The 17,931-nt window shown below is 55.3% G+C and overlaps 1 protein-coding gene across 11 annotated transcripts in view; it reads left to right on the top strand.

The window, feature by feature from the left end:
* ANK1 (ankyrin 1) overlaps positions 1–17,931 on the top strand; it is a 66,428-nt gene that overhangs the window by 25,833 nt on the left and 22,664 nt on the right. For 6 of the 11 annotated variants that reach the window (XM_054049681.1, XM_054049682.1, XM_054049680.1 and 3 more), the window contains exons 2-8: positions 7,340–7,441; positions 14,556–14,654; positions 15,678–15,776; positions 16,460–16,558; positions 16,673–16,858; positions 16,997–17,095; positions 17,659–17,757. In XM_054049681.1, coding sequence (XP_053905656.1) covers positions 7,340–7,441; positions 14,556–14,654; positions 15,678–15,776; positions 16,460–16,558; positions 16,673–16,858; positions 16,997–17,095; positions 17,659–17,757 — 783 coding nt within the window. Of the gene's footprint in view, positions 1–688; positions 856–3,643; positions 3,931–3,981; positions 4,210–5,416; positions 5,471–7,339; positions 7,442–14,555; positions 14,655–15,677; positions 15,777–16,459; positions 16,559–16,672; positions 16,859–16,996; positions 17,096–17,658; positions 17,758–17,931 lie in introns of those variants that run through there. The other 5 variants (XM_054049689.1, XM_054049688.1, XM_054049686.1 and 2 more) reach the window with 5 other exon arrangements.

Genomic DNA, 17,931 nt, shown 5'->3' with positions numbered 1-17,931 from the left:
TGTCCGCCGCACACCCCTGCCTAAGGCACGTCGTGGTCTGGGGAAGGAAGCGCATCAGGAAAATAGGAGATGAAAAGCAGTTATAGTGCTACTGCATCTCTCTCAGCATCTGCAAACCCTCTTATGTTGTTAGAAGAGGTGTAGTGCCTGAGTGAAAAGCTCTCGTGTATTGTCTTTAGTCACAGTCTATATATTTTCTGGCGAGGTAAAAATAGCTTTTCTTTTTTGGGACATGCAGAGAGCAGAGGCTCCTGCTAACATCAAAGGAGAGTGACAGCTTTCCCCTAGGTGTGCGTGGCCTCAGCTGGCAGGAGCAGGAGCTGGATTAAGTCTTGCCTCGCTTTGCCTCTGCTTAAAAGGCACAGTGTCCTGGTGTCCAGCTCCCTGTCCAGAGCTCTGGAGCAGCCCCTGCTCCTCTCTCCACTCATTACCGCTGAACCCAGCGCTGCACTTCATTGGGAAGGTGATGGTTTGCAAATGACAGAACAAGATCTTGATGCTACTACTCAGAAAACCCATTAGCAGCAGGAGGGAACTAACGGAGGCAAGCTTTCACGGAGCTGCAGGCTGTAGCGCCGGGGGATCCTTATCCGAAGGATTGGTCCGCTGCACAGGGGCAGGTCCCTAGTCCTTGTTCGAGGCAGATTAAGTTGTTTCTGATATCTGTCCTCCTCACAGTCCTGAACCCGTTCCAGCTTCAGCAGCTGCCAAAGGGCACCTTTGAGGGGGAGGAAAGCAGCGAAAAGGTGATGCAAATGCTCTCTGTATCGGAATATGCTCGTTAGGGACCGAGTTAAAACTTGGCCCAGAACTGCACCACCGGTGACAGTCCAGAGCTGCTTCTCCTGTTAAAGAGTGAGTAACAAGGGGCTTTCCAAAAGCTGGTTGCTTGCCATTAGGTAATGCTGGAGGAATGTGCGCGATGGGGCACGGTTGGACGCGATGACCCAGTGGGTCCCTTCCAATCTAGTGATCCTATGATTCTGTGATGGAGGGGCCAGCCTGGTGCGGGTGCCTGAAGGCTTGTTCCATCTCCAGTGCTTTCAAAACTCTAGTTGAGGAGCTGCCTTCCTTCCCACAAACCTGCCAGGGGCCCTTTTCCCGTTGCCTTTCGCTTTGGGATTTCTCCCTTGCCAACTGCGCTGAGTTCTCTTCCAGCTCTAACAGCCCTTTCCTGCAGGAACATGAGCAGATCTTTGGTTTCCTGCATGCTCGGATTCTCCTGCTGCAGGATGGGTCCCCGATGCATTTTGGTCTGAGGATCTGTGCTGGGTGTTTGAGCTGTTGGTAGAGAGCTCGGGGTGGCCTGAGGCTGCTGTGGAATCTGCACCCAGCAGAAAGGAGCATGGACAAAGGGTTTACACAGGCTGGTGCATGAAATGAGAACAAACTTGCTCGGTGGATACCTTCCAGAGATGACCTCTTGTGCCACGATTCTCATCAGTCCTATTAAGATCTGTGGACCTGTCCTAAATCACACGGGCAGAGGTGAGGATGATTAGAGCGTAGAACTTGGGCATATGGGTTGATCTGTCTTTAATCGTGTGGGCAGGGATGAGGATGGAGAGATGAGAATTTGGGCATATGCATTTGTCCTTTTATCTGATGAATTTTCCCGATGCTTTTGCTTTCCCTTTGATCCGGGTTTGCGGTATGTGCCTGGGAGCCTCTTCCTGGTGCTCTGCTGGCTGCCTGCTCGAGGCTTTGCTACCGTGGCCCCTGGAGATGCTGCACTCTGCTGAATGCTGTCTTCTACTCCGAAGGCAGAAATCTGCCAGTAGGTTTCGTTCCCACTGTAGGGACCACTGGGAGTGTCAAGTTTCCGTGAATACAGTTGGGAGAGAAAGTTCCTGTAAGGCAGACAGTGTGATTTCTGCTTCTGGGAATTTGAGTTGCATCTCAGACTAAGTTTTCCTGATCTTCCCAAGTCACCTTTGGGAGACCTTAGGTGCCATCGTTGAGTGCTCTTAATCTTAGCGGCTCTTTTAATGTGTTTCCAGGACTGCCATAGTCTCCCATTTGATGAGAAAGGATCCAGGTTATCACCTGCAGACCTGGACGCTTGATGTCTGTAAGGGAGGGAGGTCCAAATGAGCTCTAGCTCCAGGGAAGTCTCTAGGTTGGGCAATTGCTTAAAAGTAAACCACTACAGGAATGTAAGGCTTTGTTGTCTCTACTGGAATCGTGCCTCAAAGGGGAGGATCATGCCCACTGCTGGACACAAGCCTACAGGAGCAAAGAAGGGCTGTTGCAAGGTTTATTGCACGACCTCCCCCGCTGGCAGAGATGACCTTTGGTTCCAGCACCCCTCCACGGTGACTGGATGACCTCCTAGATGTGAGTTGGGCTTTTCCACACCACTTAGGTAGGAAACCCATAGCAATCCAAGGCTTTGGTGCGAGCGTTCAGGTTTGCATCTCACTGCTGGTCCCGGGGCTCTTTGGCTGTCGGGGTGATGATGTGCTGCTTGGGGTGATGATGTGCTGCCAGGTGTTTCCTTGCAGGACCTCCTCCATCTGCTGCATGAGCCCATGTCGGACTGGCTCTGCTTCTCCCAGTTCACTGGCAGACTGGTTTCACTGGAACCGCGTCTGCTTGGCAGGACTGAAAGCCGCTGCTGCCTCCCGGGTTAGGACTGTGCCCTCCCTTGGGCAGCAGCACACGGCTTTGGGAAGAGATCGTGGTTTTCTGTTGTTCTTTCTCTGCTGCTCACACAGTTTGCACTGCTTCTCCTCGCTGGCAATATTTTCCAGTATCTAAGCCTGGAAGAAACAAATCTGAGTGCCAGGGCTGGCAGGAGGGTGCCTATCCCAAGGGTAGACTTGATCTGCATCCTCCTGCCCCCTGGCACGCAGGGAATAAGGTAACACCTCCACGCAGCCGGCTTCCCTCTTTTCCTATGCAGGCATCAGCCGTGTGGCTCAGCAGCGGAGCGGACCCGGAATTCCCGGCCACTGGGTCTGATTGCCATTTGGCAGCAAATGTTTTGCTCCCCAAGTCATGGGAAGCAAGTTGTTGCCTCTGTTGCAATTCTTCTCCTCTGGTGTCAGAGCAGCAATGTTCTCCAGTGAGCCCAGAGACTGGAGATGTGCAGCAGAGACCTCTGAAGGGAAAAGGCAGGGACTGAGTGATGCGAGTGGGAACTGAGACTCAGGTTTCCCCGTAGCACTGCATGTTTCAATTGCAGCGCAGCTCTGGCTGTGTGATACCTCTGGTGAGAGAGTGAAGAAAATACAGCCCCTTTCCAAAAAAAAAAACCTCACGGTGACCACAAGCTTCCCCACTGTTCCCAGCCCTTGCATCTCTTCCGATGGAGCAGGGAATCAGCTGGTTTTGAGTGTCAAAGCACTTTGTTTCTTGAGGCAGCGAGGAGCTCAGGCTGCCTCATCACCGCAGACCTGCAAACAGAAGAGCCAAGCGGGCAGACAGGGTAAGGAGAGCAGCGTAGGAGCTCGTACGTGTGCCTTTTGCCAGTCTGGAGCAGCGCGGCAACTTGCTCCTTGCCTTTCTTTACGTCCCAGAAAAGACTTGTGAGATCAGCCAAGCCCCTGAATGCGTTTGCACTTGGGAATCATCTACTCGCAGCATTCAGCAGCTCGTGCAGAGTGGGCTCCTTTCCCAGAAAGAGGCAATGTTGAGACCCTCCCTTCCTTTATCAGTGATGTGCATAAGGTGGGAGCTCCTCCCTGGGTGGGACTGAGAGCCACGCACTGCCAGAAGAGATTAGATCAGGATTCCGGGACGCAGAGCAGGGGAACCTCGGAGCGCAGACCTTGAAATCCAACCTGAGCCTCTGGTTTGGCAGAACTTTCCCTTTGCTCCTTGCCTTGGCCGTGGCTACAATGCAATGGGTTTGCTCAGGTCCAGACTTCTCGTTTGGGCGCTATAAGGAATTAGGACATTCATCCGGGGGCAGTAATGCTTTACTGGGTAAGTCTGTGAGAAGACACCTCTGAATAGGAACAGAAGGAGCCACTAATCAGGGCCAGGAGAGGGAAAGGGACATATTTAGATTGTCAGCACACAAGGGGAGCTTTTTCCTGAAAGAGAAGTTAAGGGGAGGAGAATAGAAGCACAGTCCAATGCACTGTGCTATATTTTTTATATTAGAAGGTCTTGGAGAACTTTGCAAAGTCTGGATCTGAGGCTTTTCCCTCCGTGAATCGCTGGCAGCAGCCTCCTGACTCTTCCCAGCTTGAACGTCCATAGGTCTGTGGAGCACAACACCAGCATTGTAGGCTTTAGCAGCCATCGACGGGCGTGAGAGGTACACAACAGCAAGTGAGGCAGTTTATATTCTCCCCTGGAATAGCTCCTTCCTGGAAAATTGGTAGGAAGGCAAAGGAAAATGGAAAGAAACACTCAAATGCCAAAGAAAGGAAAACCAGTGAGCGGCAGCCTTAGAAGCAGTTGCATATCCTTGGACACATGGATAGCAAGCGAGGGCGTGTGCGGATAGCAGGGGTGGGGGGCGAGGGGGGCATGTGGCATGCCTGTGCTGTGCTTCACGCTTCTTAGTGGATGGTAACTGTGCAGAGCGTGTGTCTTGTTTGGGTACGTTGGCGTTGTGCTGACTGGGATGTGTGTGCGCGTGTTATCTTTTTGATATGCACACCTATGTGTCCATAGGCTCTCTGCATTTCTTGCTGGCACTGCTCCCTTTTGCTGAATTTCAGGAGGTGGCAGCGACCCAATAATCCATTCCTTCGGTTCCCTGGCTAATCTAGTGTTGTCTTGATCCCCGTGACACGCCGAAGTAAAGAGAGCGGGTGTGAGCGAATGCCCCCCGGGGATGGGTGGGCAGTCCAGTGTGCACGCTGACAGCAGAAGGGCTGCGTGGCTGCAGAGCTGTTTCCTTTGCTTTTACCATTTGAGCTGAGCTATCCCTTCTTCTCTGGCTGCATGTGTTGTCTGACTGCTGGTGTCTGATGTCCTACAGCTCTGGAAGGCGCCTGCTGAGCTTGGGGAGGAGAAGGGGCAGCTCCTCCGAAGCACCCGAGCCTCAGCGCGTCCTCCAAGGCTCCCGACCCAGCATCCAGAGGGTTGGGAGGGAACCGCACCCCTCTTCTCTGTGACAGCCATTACCTGTGCAATGCCAAACCCTGGGCATGTCTGTGGGGCTGCTCTTTCTCCGCTGTTCCCAAGGTGGTACCCGCAGCTCTGACCCCCTCCCTGCACTTGGCAGCAGGCATCCGCTTTCCGGAGGCGGCTCGGTATTAAATATCCTGTCTGACACAATAATGGAGAGAAAATGAACAAATTCCATTAGCGGCTGGCGATCCCTGCGAGGTCTGCGTTGGAGCGAGGAGGGAGCCTGTATTTTTAGATAGAATGCAATGTAACTTACTGGCGCTCTCGAAGCTGGGGAGTTGATAACCAAGGAGGGAGAGAGGGGACACCGGGGCTCGGGTTTCAGCTGAAGTGCCGGGCTATGGCAGCACGAAAGGGCAGGTCCGATCCAGACGTGGCTGTGAGTATACAACACACTTCTCCTTCACGGAGACCTCCGCTTTGCTTTTCCGCTTGCTTTCTGCCCCATAGTCTTTGCTGCTGGCCGTGCGGCGGCTTCGGGAGCCCCTTCGCTGCCTGTGGAGGGTCAGCGTTTTAATCTTCTCAGCTCCTTGTGCGTCCCATGGGTGGGCGATCCCGGCTGAGCCGTGCTTTGACTTTCTCGGGGGTTAGCTGTCGAAGGCTGGCGCTGCGCTGGCGTGCCGGCAGCGTCGCTGAGCTGCTGCCCTGTCATTGATCCTGACCGGAGATGCAGAGGCTTCTAGCAGGGTCTCGAGTTGGAAAAGCTCTTTGCATTCAACTTGCCGCTTGAAGCTGTCAGCGTCCCCTCGCTCGAGCCAGACGGAAAACAGGGCTCACTTCAAAGCACAGCGCTGGTACTGTTTTCTGCTTCTTGCAGCAGATCCTCCTGTATGCGCCGAGCGCTGAGGCTCCACATCACGTCTCTGTGCTCGCACGGAGCCAGCAGCTCTGCTGTGAATCCGGGGGGCTCTTCCCAGATGGATAGGGCTCTCCTCTGAGGTGGCAGCCAGTGGAGCCAGCTGGCAGAGGAGGTCGTGCCATCGGCACGTGTTCCCCCTGCACGCTGGGGCAGGGCTGTGCCCCTCTGATCCTGCTGCCCCAGAAGGGTCCGTGGCACCCGAGCGCTGCCGCGGGAGCCCAGGCTGAGTTCTGCAGGGTGCGTCCAGCACAGTGGGGGTCAGGACACCTGATCTGGGAGCCTTCCTAGCGCAGGGCAGCTGGGCCACAGCTACGTTCCTCTGAAGGAGGAGAGTTGGGCAGAAAGGACGGGCTGGAGGAGGCAGATGGAGGAGTGCAGGAGGCAGCCGGGTTGCGCTGCTCCAGAGTCCAAATTCAGATGGCTGTGGCTGCAAAGAGAAGGGAAGAGTGGAGCCCCACACTTGTGTGGTGCTTCATCCTGCCCAGGTCTGCCTCCAGTGCTGTCCTCCGTTGCCATGCTGCTTCCAGTTCCTATCCAGGAGCTTCCTAACCCTGAGTCCTCCTCCACAGCCAGCTGTGGGCACATGGGATATGTCCTGGGATAGCAGGATATGGGCTCTAGCAGCACAGGAGGTCCCTTGTTAAGTCCCAACATGAGTGATACGAGAGGGGTTCTGATTTTCTATTGGAGCTGAAAGCGGAGGAGTGTATCCTTCGCCCTTGTCTCACGGCTCTTTGCTGCAGAGGACTCCTTGGGTGGGACCTAGCAGTTACCAGTCTGAGGTCCCAGCCTCACTGAGCCACATCACTGCATTTCCACCTTGTTCTCCACCTTCTGATGAGCCATCCCATGGTGTTCATTTGCTGCTTTACGCTGCTAAATAGAGTTGCTCCAGGTAGTGCTGTGCCTTGGCTGGGGTGGCTCTTATTTAGTGGTGCAGGAAGGCACCGCTTTGCTTCTGTCAGCGGAGTCGCGGGGCGCTCAGCCGGGGTCATTGTCTCCGGCACCGCTACTTGGACTCATCGGGTCGCTGCCAGGACACAGGGGTGTTTCCCGAGCCAAGGGATGCTGCCATGGTTGCTCCTTTAGAGCTCCCTCCCTACCCTGCCCCATGCGCTGGGCTGAGCTGCACACCTACGTGGCTCTCCTGCCCCATCACCTGGATGCTCTCCACTCCATGTCCTAGCCGCGCTTCTTTCCATCTGATTTGGGGTACCTAAGTCTGTTCCAGCAGATGCCACCTTGACCTTCCCGGCCGCTGACTTTCCTGCCTGTCCTCTGCAGCCACGTTCTCCGCGGCTGAGCGAAAAGCCGACCCCGTGCTGGGGATGGGGAAGAACGGGGTTGGGGGGACTCGGAATCTCATACTTTTGTTTTTCTTTCCCAAAGGCTGATGCTGCAACCAGTTTCTTGAGAGCTGCAAGATCCGGGAATCTGGACAAAGCCTTGGATCACCTCAGGAATGGGGTAGATATTAACACCTGTAACCAGGTAGGTGAAACTCCCAGAGCACCATCTCTGGTTTGTGTGACGATGTGCTGCGCAGTGGCTCCTTGGGGCTCGGTGACAGTCACTGCACCCCTTCCTTACGCTGCTCCTAGAGGATGAAGGCAGGGAAGATCCTGCCTCCTGCTCTGCTCTGTGTAGCTGCTCCGGAGCTCCTGCCCTGGTCCCACAGCCCTCTCTGCCGTGGAGCAGAGTCGAAGGTGACTGGGAATCAGTTCCCTGACAGAGGATGTTTCCAAACTTTGTGGGAGATGTTGCCTGTCCTGACTCCGTTCCCCTCCTGTGCCAGTGGTGCCCGGCTCCTCATGGAGCATCTCGGGGAGAGATAAAGGAGATGCTGCGTTAGGCGGAGCGTGACAGCAACTCTGCTGTGCGGAGGTGATTCTCTGGGGACGGTCTGCGTTGCAAAGGCATCGTACAGTCTCCAGGCATTTGTCTGCACAGCACCCGGGCAGAGCATGGAGCCGTAACCATCAGTGCAGTGAGGGAATCCAGGAGCTGAATGTCCTGGCAGATCCCATCCTCCTCTCACCTGCACCAGGCAGCCTGCAGCCCCTTTTCCCTGCCTGTGCCGGGCAGTTGGCACAGGAGCTCCTGATCAGAATTGAGCTCAGGGTATAGGACACGCAGGGCAGAGTGCAGCGAGAGAATGATCCCTACCTGGGGAGGCTTCCAGGTCTGAGCTGGGTGGAAACAGGTCCTGTGCTGGGGAGGAAAACAGCTGAGCAGAAGGCAGATCTGGACCAGTTGTCTTTGGGTCAGGGAAAGCAGCAATAGCTAAAAAGATCCTGGGAGCCTGGCAGTACCATCTGGAGCAAAGGGCATTAATGAGTAAGCAGAGAGGGAGATCTGTGGCTCCTTTAGGGTGACGAGCGACTGGAAGAGCTGGAGGGGACTCAGCAGAGCGACTGGAAGAGCTGGAGGGGGCTCAGCAGCTTATCGGAGGGCAGAGAGGATAGCTGTGAAGAATGTGGCACCGTGACTGGGGCGTCACAGGCATCGCTCATGGGAATATTCCTCTTGCCTGCAGCTCTCAGACTTTCAGATTCCCAAAAGCTACAGCTTAACACAAGCAGGGGATGTTTGCAAAATGCCAGGCTTGGCAGGTTCGGAGGTGCTGGGCAGGTGGAGCCCCTCGCAGCCCAGAGCAGGGACAGGTCCACCCCAGGAGAGGAGAGCTGCAGGCACAGAGGAATTGGTTGCACATAATCGACAGAACAATTTGTACCTGTGTAGCTGCCAAATGCGAGTGGCTCAGCCTGAACCCAAGGCAGGTGCTGAAGGGAAAGACTCGGGGGGCTTTTGCTGAGCAGGGGGACGGACAGACTGCGCTTCTGGCTGCTTTCCAGAGCGGTGATGGTGCCGGGGAGGCTGAGTCAGTAGGCAGCACAAATATATATTCACCTGGTTCAGCACCAAACCTCCAAACCAAGAGTAGTTCAGATCTGTGCACTGCAATGACCCTCATTGTTGCGGCAGAAAGGTTCCCTCAGGAAATGCCACGACTCCTCTTTTCTGACTGATGGCACCGTGCAGGGATGCTGAGCTTCCGCAGGGCCCTGGGGCACACTGCAGCATGCGTCCTCCTCTCTGGGGCACAAGATGAGGTTTGAGGAAAGCTAAGAGATGCTCGTTTTGTTCATCACTGTTCTCTGGATTCTTAGTTGCTCATCAGCTACTCTCAAAGTTTCAGAGTGCTTTGAATCATAGAATCACAGAATCACCAGGTTGGAAAGGACCCATTGGATCATGGAGTCCAACCATTCCTAACACTCCCTAAACCATGTCCCTCAGCACTTCATCCACCCGTTCCTTAAACACCTCCAGGGAAGGCGACTCCACCCCCTCCCTGGGCAGCTGTTCCAGTGCCCAATGACTCTTTCTGGGAAGAATTTTTTTCTGATATCCAGCCTGAACCTCCCCTGGCGGAGCTTCAGGCCATTCCCTCTTGTCCTGTCCCTGTCACTTGGGAGAAGAGCCCAGCTCCCTCCTCTCCACAACCTCCTTTCAGGCAGTTGTAGAGAGCAATAAGGTCTCCCCTCAGCCTCCTCTTCTCCAGGCTAAACACCCCCAGCTCTCTCAGCCGCTCCTCGTCAGACGTTCTCCAGCCCCTCACCAGCTTCGTTGCTCTTCTCTGGACACACTCCAGAGCCTCAACATCCTTCTCGTGGTGAGGGGCCGAGAACTGAACACAGTATTCGAGGTGCGGTCTCACCAGTGCCGAGTACAGAGGGAGAATCCCCTCCCTGGACCTGCTGGTGACCCCATTTCTGATCCAAGCCAAGATGCCATTGCCCTTCTTGGCCACCTGGGCACACTGCTGGCTCATGGTCAGTCGCTGTCAACCATCACCCCCAGGTCCTTCTCTTCCGTGCAGCTCTCCAGCCACTCTTCCCCCAGTCTGTAGCGCTGCATAGGGTTGTTGTGCCCCAAGTGCAGGACCCGGCATTTGGCCTTGTTGAACCTCATCCCATTGGTCTCAGCCCATCTTTCCAGCCTGTTCAGATCCCTTTGCAGAGCCTCCCTACCCTCCAGCAGATCCACACTTCCTCCCAGCTTCGTGTCATCCGCAAACTTGCTGAGGGTGCACTCAACGCCTTCATCCAGGTCATTGATAAAGATAAGCTTTTCCATGGGGAGCTGTTAGTGAGTTAGAGGCTCTGATCCCATAACCATTTTGGAGATGTACAGTGTCCGGAAGGAAGAGAGGCCACGTGCCACCGGCTCTGCTCACGGTCAGCACTGAGCAGGTCGCGTGCTGGCACCCGGCAGGAGCTTTCAAGTTGCTGTGCTTCGTTTTAGAGTTTATCCCTGTCATTAAACACAGCTGCTGCTCCCTAAGTCTATCCCGGGCGAGCACAAGCCCTGGTAATTGAGCCACAGCAGTGGGCTGGGAGCACTCACACTGCTTCCAAATGCTTAGCTACGAACGCGCGGAGACACACAGGTGTTTAATGAACCCACAGCTCCCTTATGGACCTCTGGGAAACCAAGTCGCAAGGAGCAGCGAGGTCCTGCTGCTGATGGTAGTGCTGCTCTCCTCTCCTGGAAAGAACGGGGATGCTGCCGTGCGTGGCACATCTGGGTATGTCCTCCGGAGCAGATCCTGGCAGGGAAAAAGCATCTTTCTTTGCCTGTTCACAAGTGGCTCAGAGAGTTCCCTGTTGCCGCTTTCTGTGGGTGTCTGGAGGAGAGGGGTGAGAGTTGGTGGTGTTTGCCCGTGCTGGCCTGTGACTTCTGAGATGGGAACTCCACCAGCTGAGCGTGGATGTCCACTCATTGCTGATTGCAAGCCTGAAAGCAGAGGGAGGATTTCTACATTCACTCTTCCTGCACCGCTTTAGTGCAGAGGAATATGTGGTTCTGGAGGGGTGCCCGGAGAACTGGAACAGGGAGATTCAACCACAAGCTAAAGACGATGTCTTTAAACTTCCTCCTTGCCCAGAGAGATGGACGGTCCTCTGCTGTCCCCACTGACTGGCTGTGAGTCCTGCTTCCAGCCGGATTTCTGGTGCTGGTGAGGGGATTTAACAACTTGACGGGGAACGCATGGCTGCCACAGTCCGAGGCACCTCCATCAGTGACGTCTTTGCGCTGGTTCCTGCCATCTCCCTGAGGTTAGATGGCACTTTGGGGTTTCCTCCTGAGGAATATCAGACCTGTGGGAAAGGTCCAACCTCACATGTCCTGTATAGAATAAAGAGGGATATATGTGGTCAGACCTATCCCACAGGCCCTGTATTCTTACTCAAGTCCAGAGACCTTGACGTGCCATCTGATCTTCATCCGGCCGATTTCGTCCCCTTCATTGCTGCCATCTGCATCAGTGTCTTCATCACCCACCTCTCTCATGTTTCGAATCCCTGCATGCTCCCAGCTAACCCAGGAGGAGCTGGATGCCTGAGAACTAATAGCACCTCATTGCCAGGACCCTCACCAGCCTGGGAACAGCGCTGTGCAACCACACGGATGCCGGGAGACGTCTCTGATGGAGTGACGGGGCAGTCCCGATGGGCAGTGCCAGGCAGGGCGCTGCTTTGCTACAAGCGAGGGGCAAAAATCCCACTTTTTGTGTTTTTCTCTGGTGCTGCTTTTGTCGCATTGACAGCAATTGGGACTTCTGGGAAGCATTTGCGGTATTTAGTGAGGGGAATACAGCACCTTTCAAATTAAGCACATACTGTGGCGGTTTTGGGTCAGATGAGCTGTCAAGCCAAAGCAAATGTGCAAAACAGCCTGTTTTGTTCCTGGAGCAGAAATATTGATGGGCTGCTGGGAAATGGTCTTCTGCAGATATTGCGCTTCTTGCTGTGAGGCCAGAGAATAGTGATTCATCACAGGTTTTCAGCATTCAAAAGGTTATTTATGGATCCCTTGCACACAAGGGTGTATGTGTCGAGGAGAGCAACCGAGCATCAGTGGTTTTGCGCTCCAGGTGTTCGTGGCATGTATGTAACCAAGAAAAAGTGTGTGTCCGTGGGCACATATCCAGCGTGTGAGCTCACGGAGGTGAGGGTGCCAGTGACCATCTGTACGAGGTGATGTAGATGTGTCTTAGTCAAAGAAAGCAATGGGCTCAGCATGGCCAGGTCTGGTTGGGGAGTATTTCCTCTCAATGACGCTGTTCTATGCATGTTGCAGCGCTTCATTTTCCCGTGGAAGCAGGTCTTTTGTGCTTGAGGCATCAGGGAACTTTGAGTTGGTGTGCTGAGGAAGTCTCTGGATTCTTAGGGTTTTGCTCTCTGTGCTGCGATCAGAGTCGAGCAGAAGAATCTGTGACTCTTCGGCTATGACCCTGAATAGCTTTGAGTCAGAGGGGGTAGAAAACCTTTTTTTCCCAGTATAATAATGCTCTTGAAGCTGTTCTAAATTTAACTGGAGGGTTGAGGGCTGAAACTAGAGCCTCCGCTGGCATTTTTTTGCTCCCCTACCTATATTCAGGTGGGGATGAAGAAATTCTGTGAAGCAAACCTGCCACTGCTCTACCGGAGCCGAAACAGATGGTTGGGAGGTGGAGTACTTGGGCAGGACTGTGTGCTCCCAGGGAGCTGATGTCTCTCCGCCACGTGACAGCATTGCGTAGGGGTGGGTAAACATAGTGCATCCACCTGGGAGAAGTGAGGGACAAGGGAAGTTTGCCATATGGGGGGAAAAGGGACATCTGAAATTGCCTGAAAAGTATTTCATCTCTTTGCCAGCAAATAGCGCAGCCTTTTTTTTGTTCGCACCTGGAAAGTAGAAAAGGTATCAGAAAGAAGGGAACACAAGCTGCCTTAGCAGCCGGGCGTGTGCCGACTGGCCTGACGCCTTCTGCCAGCCCAGGGATGCTAAAAGGGCACCGGGCAGCCCTTTGCTCCTCGAGCTCAGGTTCCATGCGTAGGAAAAAAGGTGAGCTAAACTGGGGCACACGCAGAGACGTTTCTGAGAAGTCACTTTGGTTGTTTAGCAGCTTCCTGGAACTGATAGACCTTAGAGTGGCGCAGCCGAGAAGTTTCTCGGTGCCCTTTGCTGGAGTAAAGCTCCGGGGGAGCAAAGCTGCCCCTCTGCCGAGCGTGGGCTGCGGGACGGGGCTCTGCTGCGCGGTCGGTAACGCGAGGAAGGAGCTGCTGCTGGACTGGAAGCTCCTGAGCTGTTGTGAATGAAATTTGGCTGCTGTTTCGTGAAATCCTTGTCCCAGGCAGAGCTTCTCACTGCTCTCCTGTCGGTGTAAATGTTACTGTTTAAGGTTTGTGTGTTCATTTATATGGCAGTTCTGGTGCGTCCTCACCGTGAGCCATACACGAAGCTCAGCTCTGTGCTTTAGGTCTGAAAAGCCTGAACTTAAGGCGAGTGATCGCGGGGGTGGAGGGGACCCCAAGGAAAGTCACTTGAGCGAAGACAGGAGTTGGCATCAGGGATGTATCACAGAATCACCAGGTTGGAAAGGACCCACTGGATCATCGAGTCCAACCATTCCTAACACTCCCTAAACCATGTCCCTCAGCACTTCATCCACCCGCTCCTTAAACACCTCCAGGGAAGGCGACTCCACCCCCTCCCTGGGCAGCTGTTCCAGTGCCGATGACTCTTTCCATGAAGAATTTTTTTCTGATATCCAACCTGACCCTCCCCTGACGGAGCTTGAGGCCATTCCCCCTTGTCCTGTCCCCTGTCACTTGGGAGAAGAGCCCAGCTCCCTCCTCTCCACAACCTCCTTTCAGGCAGTTGTAGAGAGCAATAAGGTCTCCCCTCAGCCTCCTCTTCTCCAGGCTAAACACCCCCAGCTCTCTCAGCCGCTCCTCGTCAGACGTTCTCCAGCCCCTCACCAGCTTCGTTGCTCTTCTCTGGACACACTCCAGAGCCTCAACATCCTTCTCGTGGTGAGGGGCCCAGAACTGAACACAGTATTCGAGGTGTGGTCTCCCCAGTGCCGAGTGCAGAGGGAGAATCCCCTCCCTGGCCCTGCTGGTGACCCCATTTCTGATCCAAGCCAAGATGCCATTGGCCTTCTTGGCCCCCTGGGCACACTGCTGGCTCATGTTCAGTTGGATGTCAACCATCACCCCCAGGTCCTTCTCTTCCGTGCAGCTCTCCAGCCACTCTTCCCCCAGTCTGTAGCGCTGCACAGGGTTGTTGTGCCCCAAGTGCAGGACCCGGCATTTGGCCTTGTTAAACCTCATCCCATTGGTCTCAGCCCATCTTTCCAGCCTGTTCAGATCCCTTTGGAGCCTCCCTACCCTCCAGCAGATCCACACTTCCTCCCAGCTTAATGTCATCAGTAGGGAGGACCGAAACGGTGCCTGTGGTGGCAAACGCCTGCTGAACTGTGGTGTCACCCGTCTGTAGGAAAGCATCTGTGGGGACTGCATGTTTTACTCACAGAGACACCTCCAGCGTTAGGCAGCATCACGGTTGCCCTGGCAGCGTGGGGCTGACCATCGCTGTCGTGCTGGATGCCAGCACAGGGCTGGAGGGCAAGGCGACGGCTCCTGCTCCCACCAGCCTGGCAAGTGCCCACAGTCATGTCTGCACAGGAGCTCAGAGCAGGGGGGGGTCCCTGGAGAGCCCCCCTGCCTCGCCGGTGACCGATGCTCTCCTCTCCCACCTTTGCTCCCCACAGAATGGGCTGAACGCCTTGCACCTGGCTTCCAAGGAGGGCCACGTGAAAATGGTGGTGGAGCTGCTGCACAAGGAGATCGTTTTGGAGACGACGACCAAGGTGAGGACAAGGGAGTCTGGTCACGTTAATCACATTGCTGCCAGACACGCCGGTGGTAGCCGAGTGGTGAATCATGCTGTTTGCTTTCGGCTCTGGAAAGCCTGTGCTGGTGGGCACCGGGCTCTGATTTCAGTGTAGCTGAAGCCACGCTGGGCACCTCCAGGTGGGTGAGAGGTTCCTATCCCTCATGGGGGTCCATGGGTGCCACTGTGGGCTCAAGAAGGGGTGTAACAGAAGTCACCACACGTGCTAGCGCTGTCTTTACTCACATCTCCGGCACTGGCTCTGGTCAGCCCCTGCGTGTTGCAACCCTGAGATGGCCTTGGTGCCGCTGTTGCAAGCCTGGAGAGCTCTGATGCTCCGTAAATAACCCATCGTTCTTTCCTTGCATCACCACAGTGGGCTGGGGTTCTTTCGCTTGCTGACAAACGAGACACCGTCGCAAGCAGGCAGACCTGACAAAAGAGCAGCCTCCAGCACGTCTGAAGGGCTGTGAGAGCAGGAGGGTGCCTGGCTTGCCACCTCCCAGCGCTCTGGCAGGGCTCTGTCTGGCTTTCTGCCACACCACCCAAAGGCAGAAGTCGGAAGAGACTGTCTGCATTTTCCAGCCTGCTTCTCCTCCCGTCGCTCTGCTGGGATGCCTTGGCTACCAGGGCTCACACTGCAGTTTTGCCTGAAGACTGCCAGCTCAGCTCCCCCATCCTCCCTCCCTCCCTCCCTCCCTCCCTCATCCCTTGGTGTTGGAGATACACAGAGCCTGACGATGCACACAGCTTTTGCTGCCAGTAACTTCATGGGAAGGATGAAATCACTCTCTTCCCTGGCCAGCAAACGTGAAGGATGGCTGCGTGCTCTGTAGCAGGGATGCTACAATCCTTGCACGGAGCAAGGATAGCGCGGCCCCACAGGCTCCCCTTTGGCAGCTCCTCTGTTTGCAAATCTGTTAGCACATGCCATGCCCATTTTTCCTCGGCATTCTGGGCTGCTCCAGCATTCTGAGCTCTGTGCTTTGGTGTCTTTCAGAAAGGAAACACAGCCCTGCACATTGCTGCTCTGGCTGGACAACAGGATGTGGTCCGGGAACTGGTGAACTACGGGGCCAATGTCAATGCGCAGTCACAGGTAGAGTGAGTGGGGCTGGCGTGGGAAAAGCATCCGGTGTGGATGATGGCAGTGTCCTCAGGGTGGGAACTGTACCCAGGACGGGCACTGCAGCAGCCCGTTACCGTCCTGCTCAGGGACAAGGGCCGCTCTGCCGTACTCCTGAAAGCAGATGAGTGTGCCAGTGATGGGGAGGGAATCCTGAGGAATGTGGGGAGACCCGTGTGGTGTCTCTTCTGAGGGAGTCCACACACAAGCGTGCTGAACTAATCCTGGGAGGACACCGATGGCCGATGCCTCCCTGGCACAGCCATGAGGTCTCCAGCAACCCCTGGAGCTCTGCACGCTGTTCCTCCTTGGCTCTCTCTTTCCTGGTCCTGGTTGGGCTGCAAGCTCTTCAGCTTTTGCCTGGTGGGAGAAACATCCCTTAAGCAAAAGAGAGTACTGGAAGCGAGCGGAAGGCTGACTGCCTGGGGCTGACTGTTGTCGTGAAGCATTCCATGGTTCTTTCTGGATGTGGGGAGCCTTGGGCTCCGGCTCGCTCCGATTGCTCCACCGTTGTTAGTTTTCCCCACCCACACTGGGTGTGCTTTTGCCTCAACTCACTGAGCCGCGGGTGTGAGTGGTGATGGAGTGCAGGTCCTCAAGGAGCTTAAGAAACTCAAGGAAGAGTTGGGTTGATATGCGTGGCCCTTTGTTTGCAGAAAGGCTTCACACCCCTCTACATGGCAGCGCAGGAAAACCACCTGGAAGTTGTCAAGTTCTTGCTGGAAAATGGAGCCAACCAGAACGTAGCCACAGAGGTGAGACCCGTGGGGAGGACCCTACGGTGCTGCTGGTTGGGGTTGTTGTTGGGTGTTCCAGGTGCTGCCGTGGCTCCTTGTCTCTCCCCCCTTTCACCCGCCTTTCCTCGGCAGGATGGCTTCACGCCGCTGGCCGTAGCTCTGCAGCAAGGACATGAGAACGTGGTTGCTCACCTCATCAACTACGGGACGAAGGGGAAGGTGCGCCTGCCCGCCCTGCACATCGCAGCCCGCAACGATGACACTCGCACAGCTGCTGTGCTGCTGCAGAATGACCCCAATGCTGACGTCCTCTCCAAGGTGTGTGGTTTTCCTATCCTGTCTCTGGGACCTGTCCCACACGCCCGGGGAGAACAGCAGCTTGGTACGCTGTATTTATCCATCCTTTCAGCGGGGAGCATGTGTCTGGCTGGGCTGATCCCTCCTTCTTTTCCCTAGACTGGATTTACCCCCTTGCACATTGCTGCCCACTACGAGAATCTCAGTGTGGCTCAATTACTGCTGAACCGTGGAGCCAGCGTCAACTTCACCCCCCAGGTGAGTGCGGAGTGGGAAGGCTGCTGGGACCAGTACCGCTTTGGGACCAGTACCGCTTTGGGACCAGTACTGCTTTAGCACCAGAGGAGGATGCTGTGCCTCTGGAGGTGCAGCAGCAGCTGTCAGGGCACGCTGGTGAGGCAGGACTGTGCAGAATGCATGATGCATATCCAGGGATTTGCCATTGATAACCAGCGTGGGACTTTTCTACTGTATTTCCCCTCTGTTGAATGCAACCGTGAATCTCTGGAAGCTCTTGGGACATTGTGTTCATGCTGTTGCTGCAGGGCAGAGCTTCTAACCCCTGCATCTTGTGTGCCTCTTTCAGTCCCGTGCGTGCAACCAAATCTGTATACTGGTGCTCTCCTGTGAGCTCTGTGGAGCTTTAGCTGCGGGCAGGAGCAGGCACTCACCCTCTGTCCCAGCCCTGTGAAACAAGCTGCTCCCCTGCACCATCCCTGGGACGAGGGCTTTAGCTCTGCCCTGCCCCGCGCCTCCTTGCAGCCCTGCGGGTGAAAGAGAAGGGTTTGCTCCCTCTAACAGACTGCTGTTCCTTCTGTCAGAATGGGATCACCCCCCTGCACATCGCCTCCCGCCGCGGCAACATCATCATGGTACGTCTGCTGCTGGACCGCGGCGCACAGATAGAGACGAGGACCAAGGTGAGACCGCTTCTGAATCCCCAGAAGTACGCTGACCGTCTCCCTCCCTTCCCAAGCTCCTTGGGCGCAGGGAGTGCTGCCGCGCTGCACTGCCCGGGGCATACCTGGAGATGTTCAGCCTGGAGAAGAGGAGGCTGAGGGGAGACCTTATTGCTCTCTACAACTGCCTGAAAG

Source organism: Cuculus canorus, chromosome 26 (assembly GCF_017976375.1).
Source record: "Cuculus canorus isolate bCucCan1 chromosome 26, bCucCan1.pri, whole genome shotgun sequence".
Taxonomy (NCBI): domain Eukaryota; kingdom Metazoa; phylum Chordata; class Aves; order Cuculiformes; family Cuculidae; genus Cuculus; species Cuculus canorus.
Note: the sequence above shows the minus strand (reverse complement) of the source record. Positions and strands in the feature narration are given on the sequence as shown.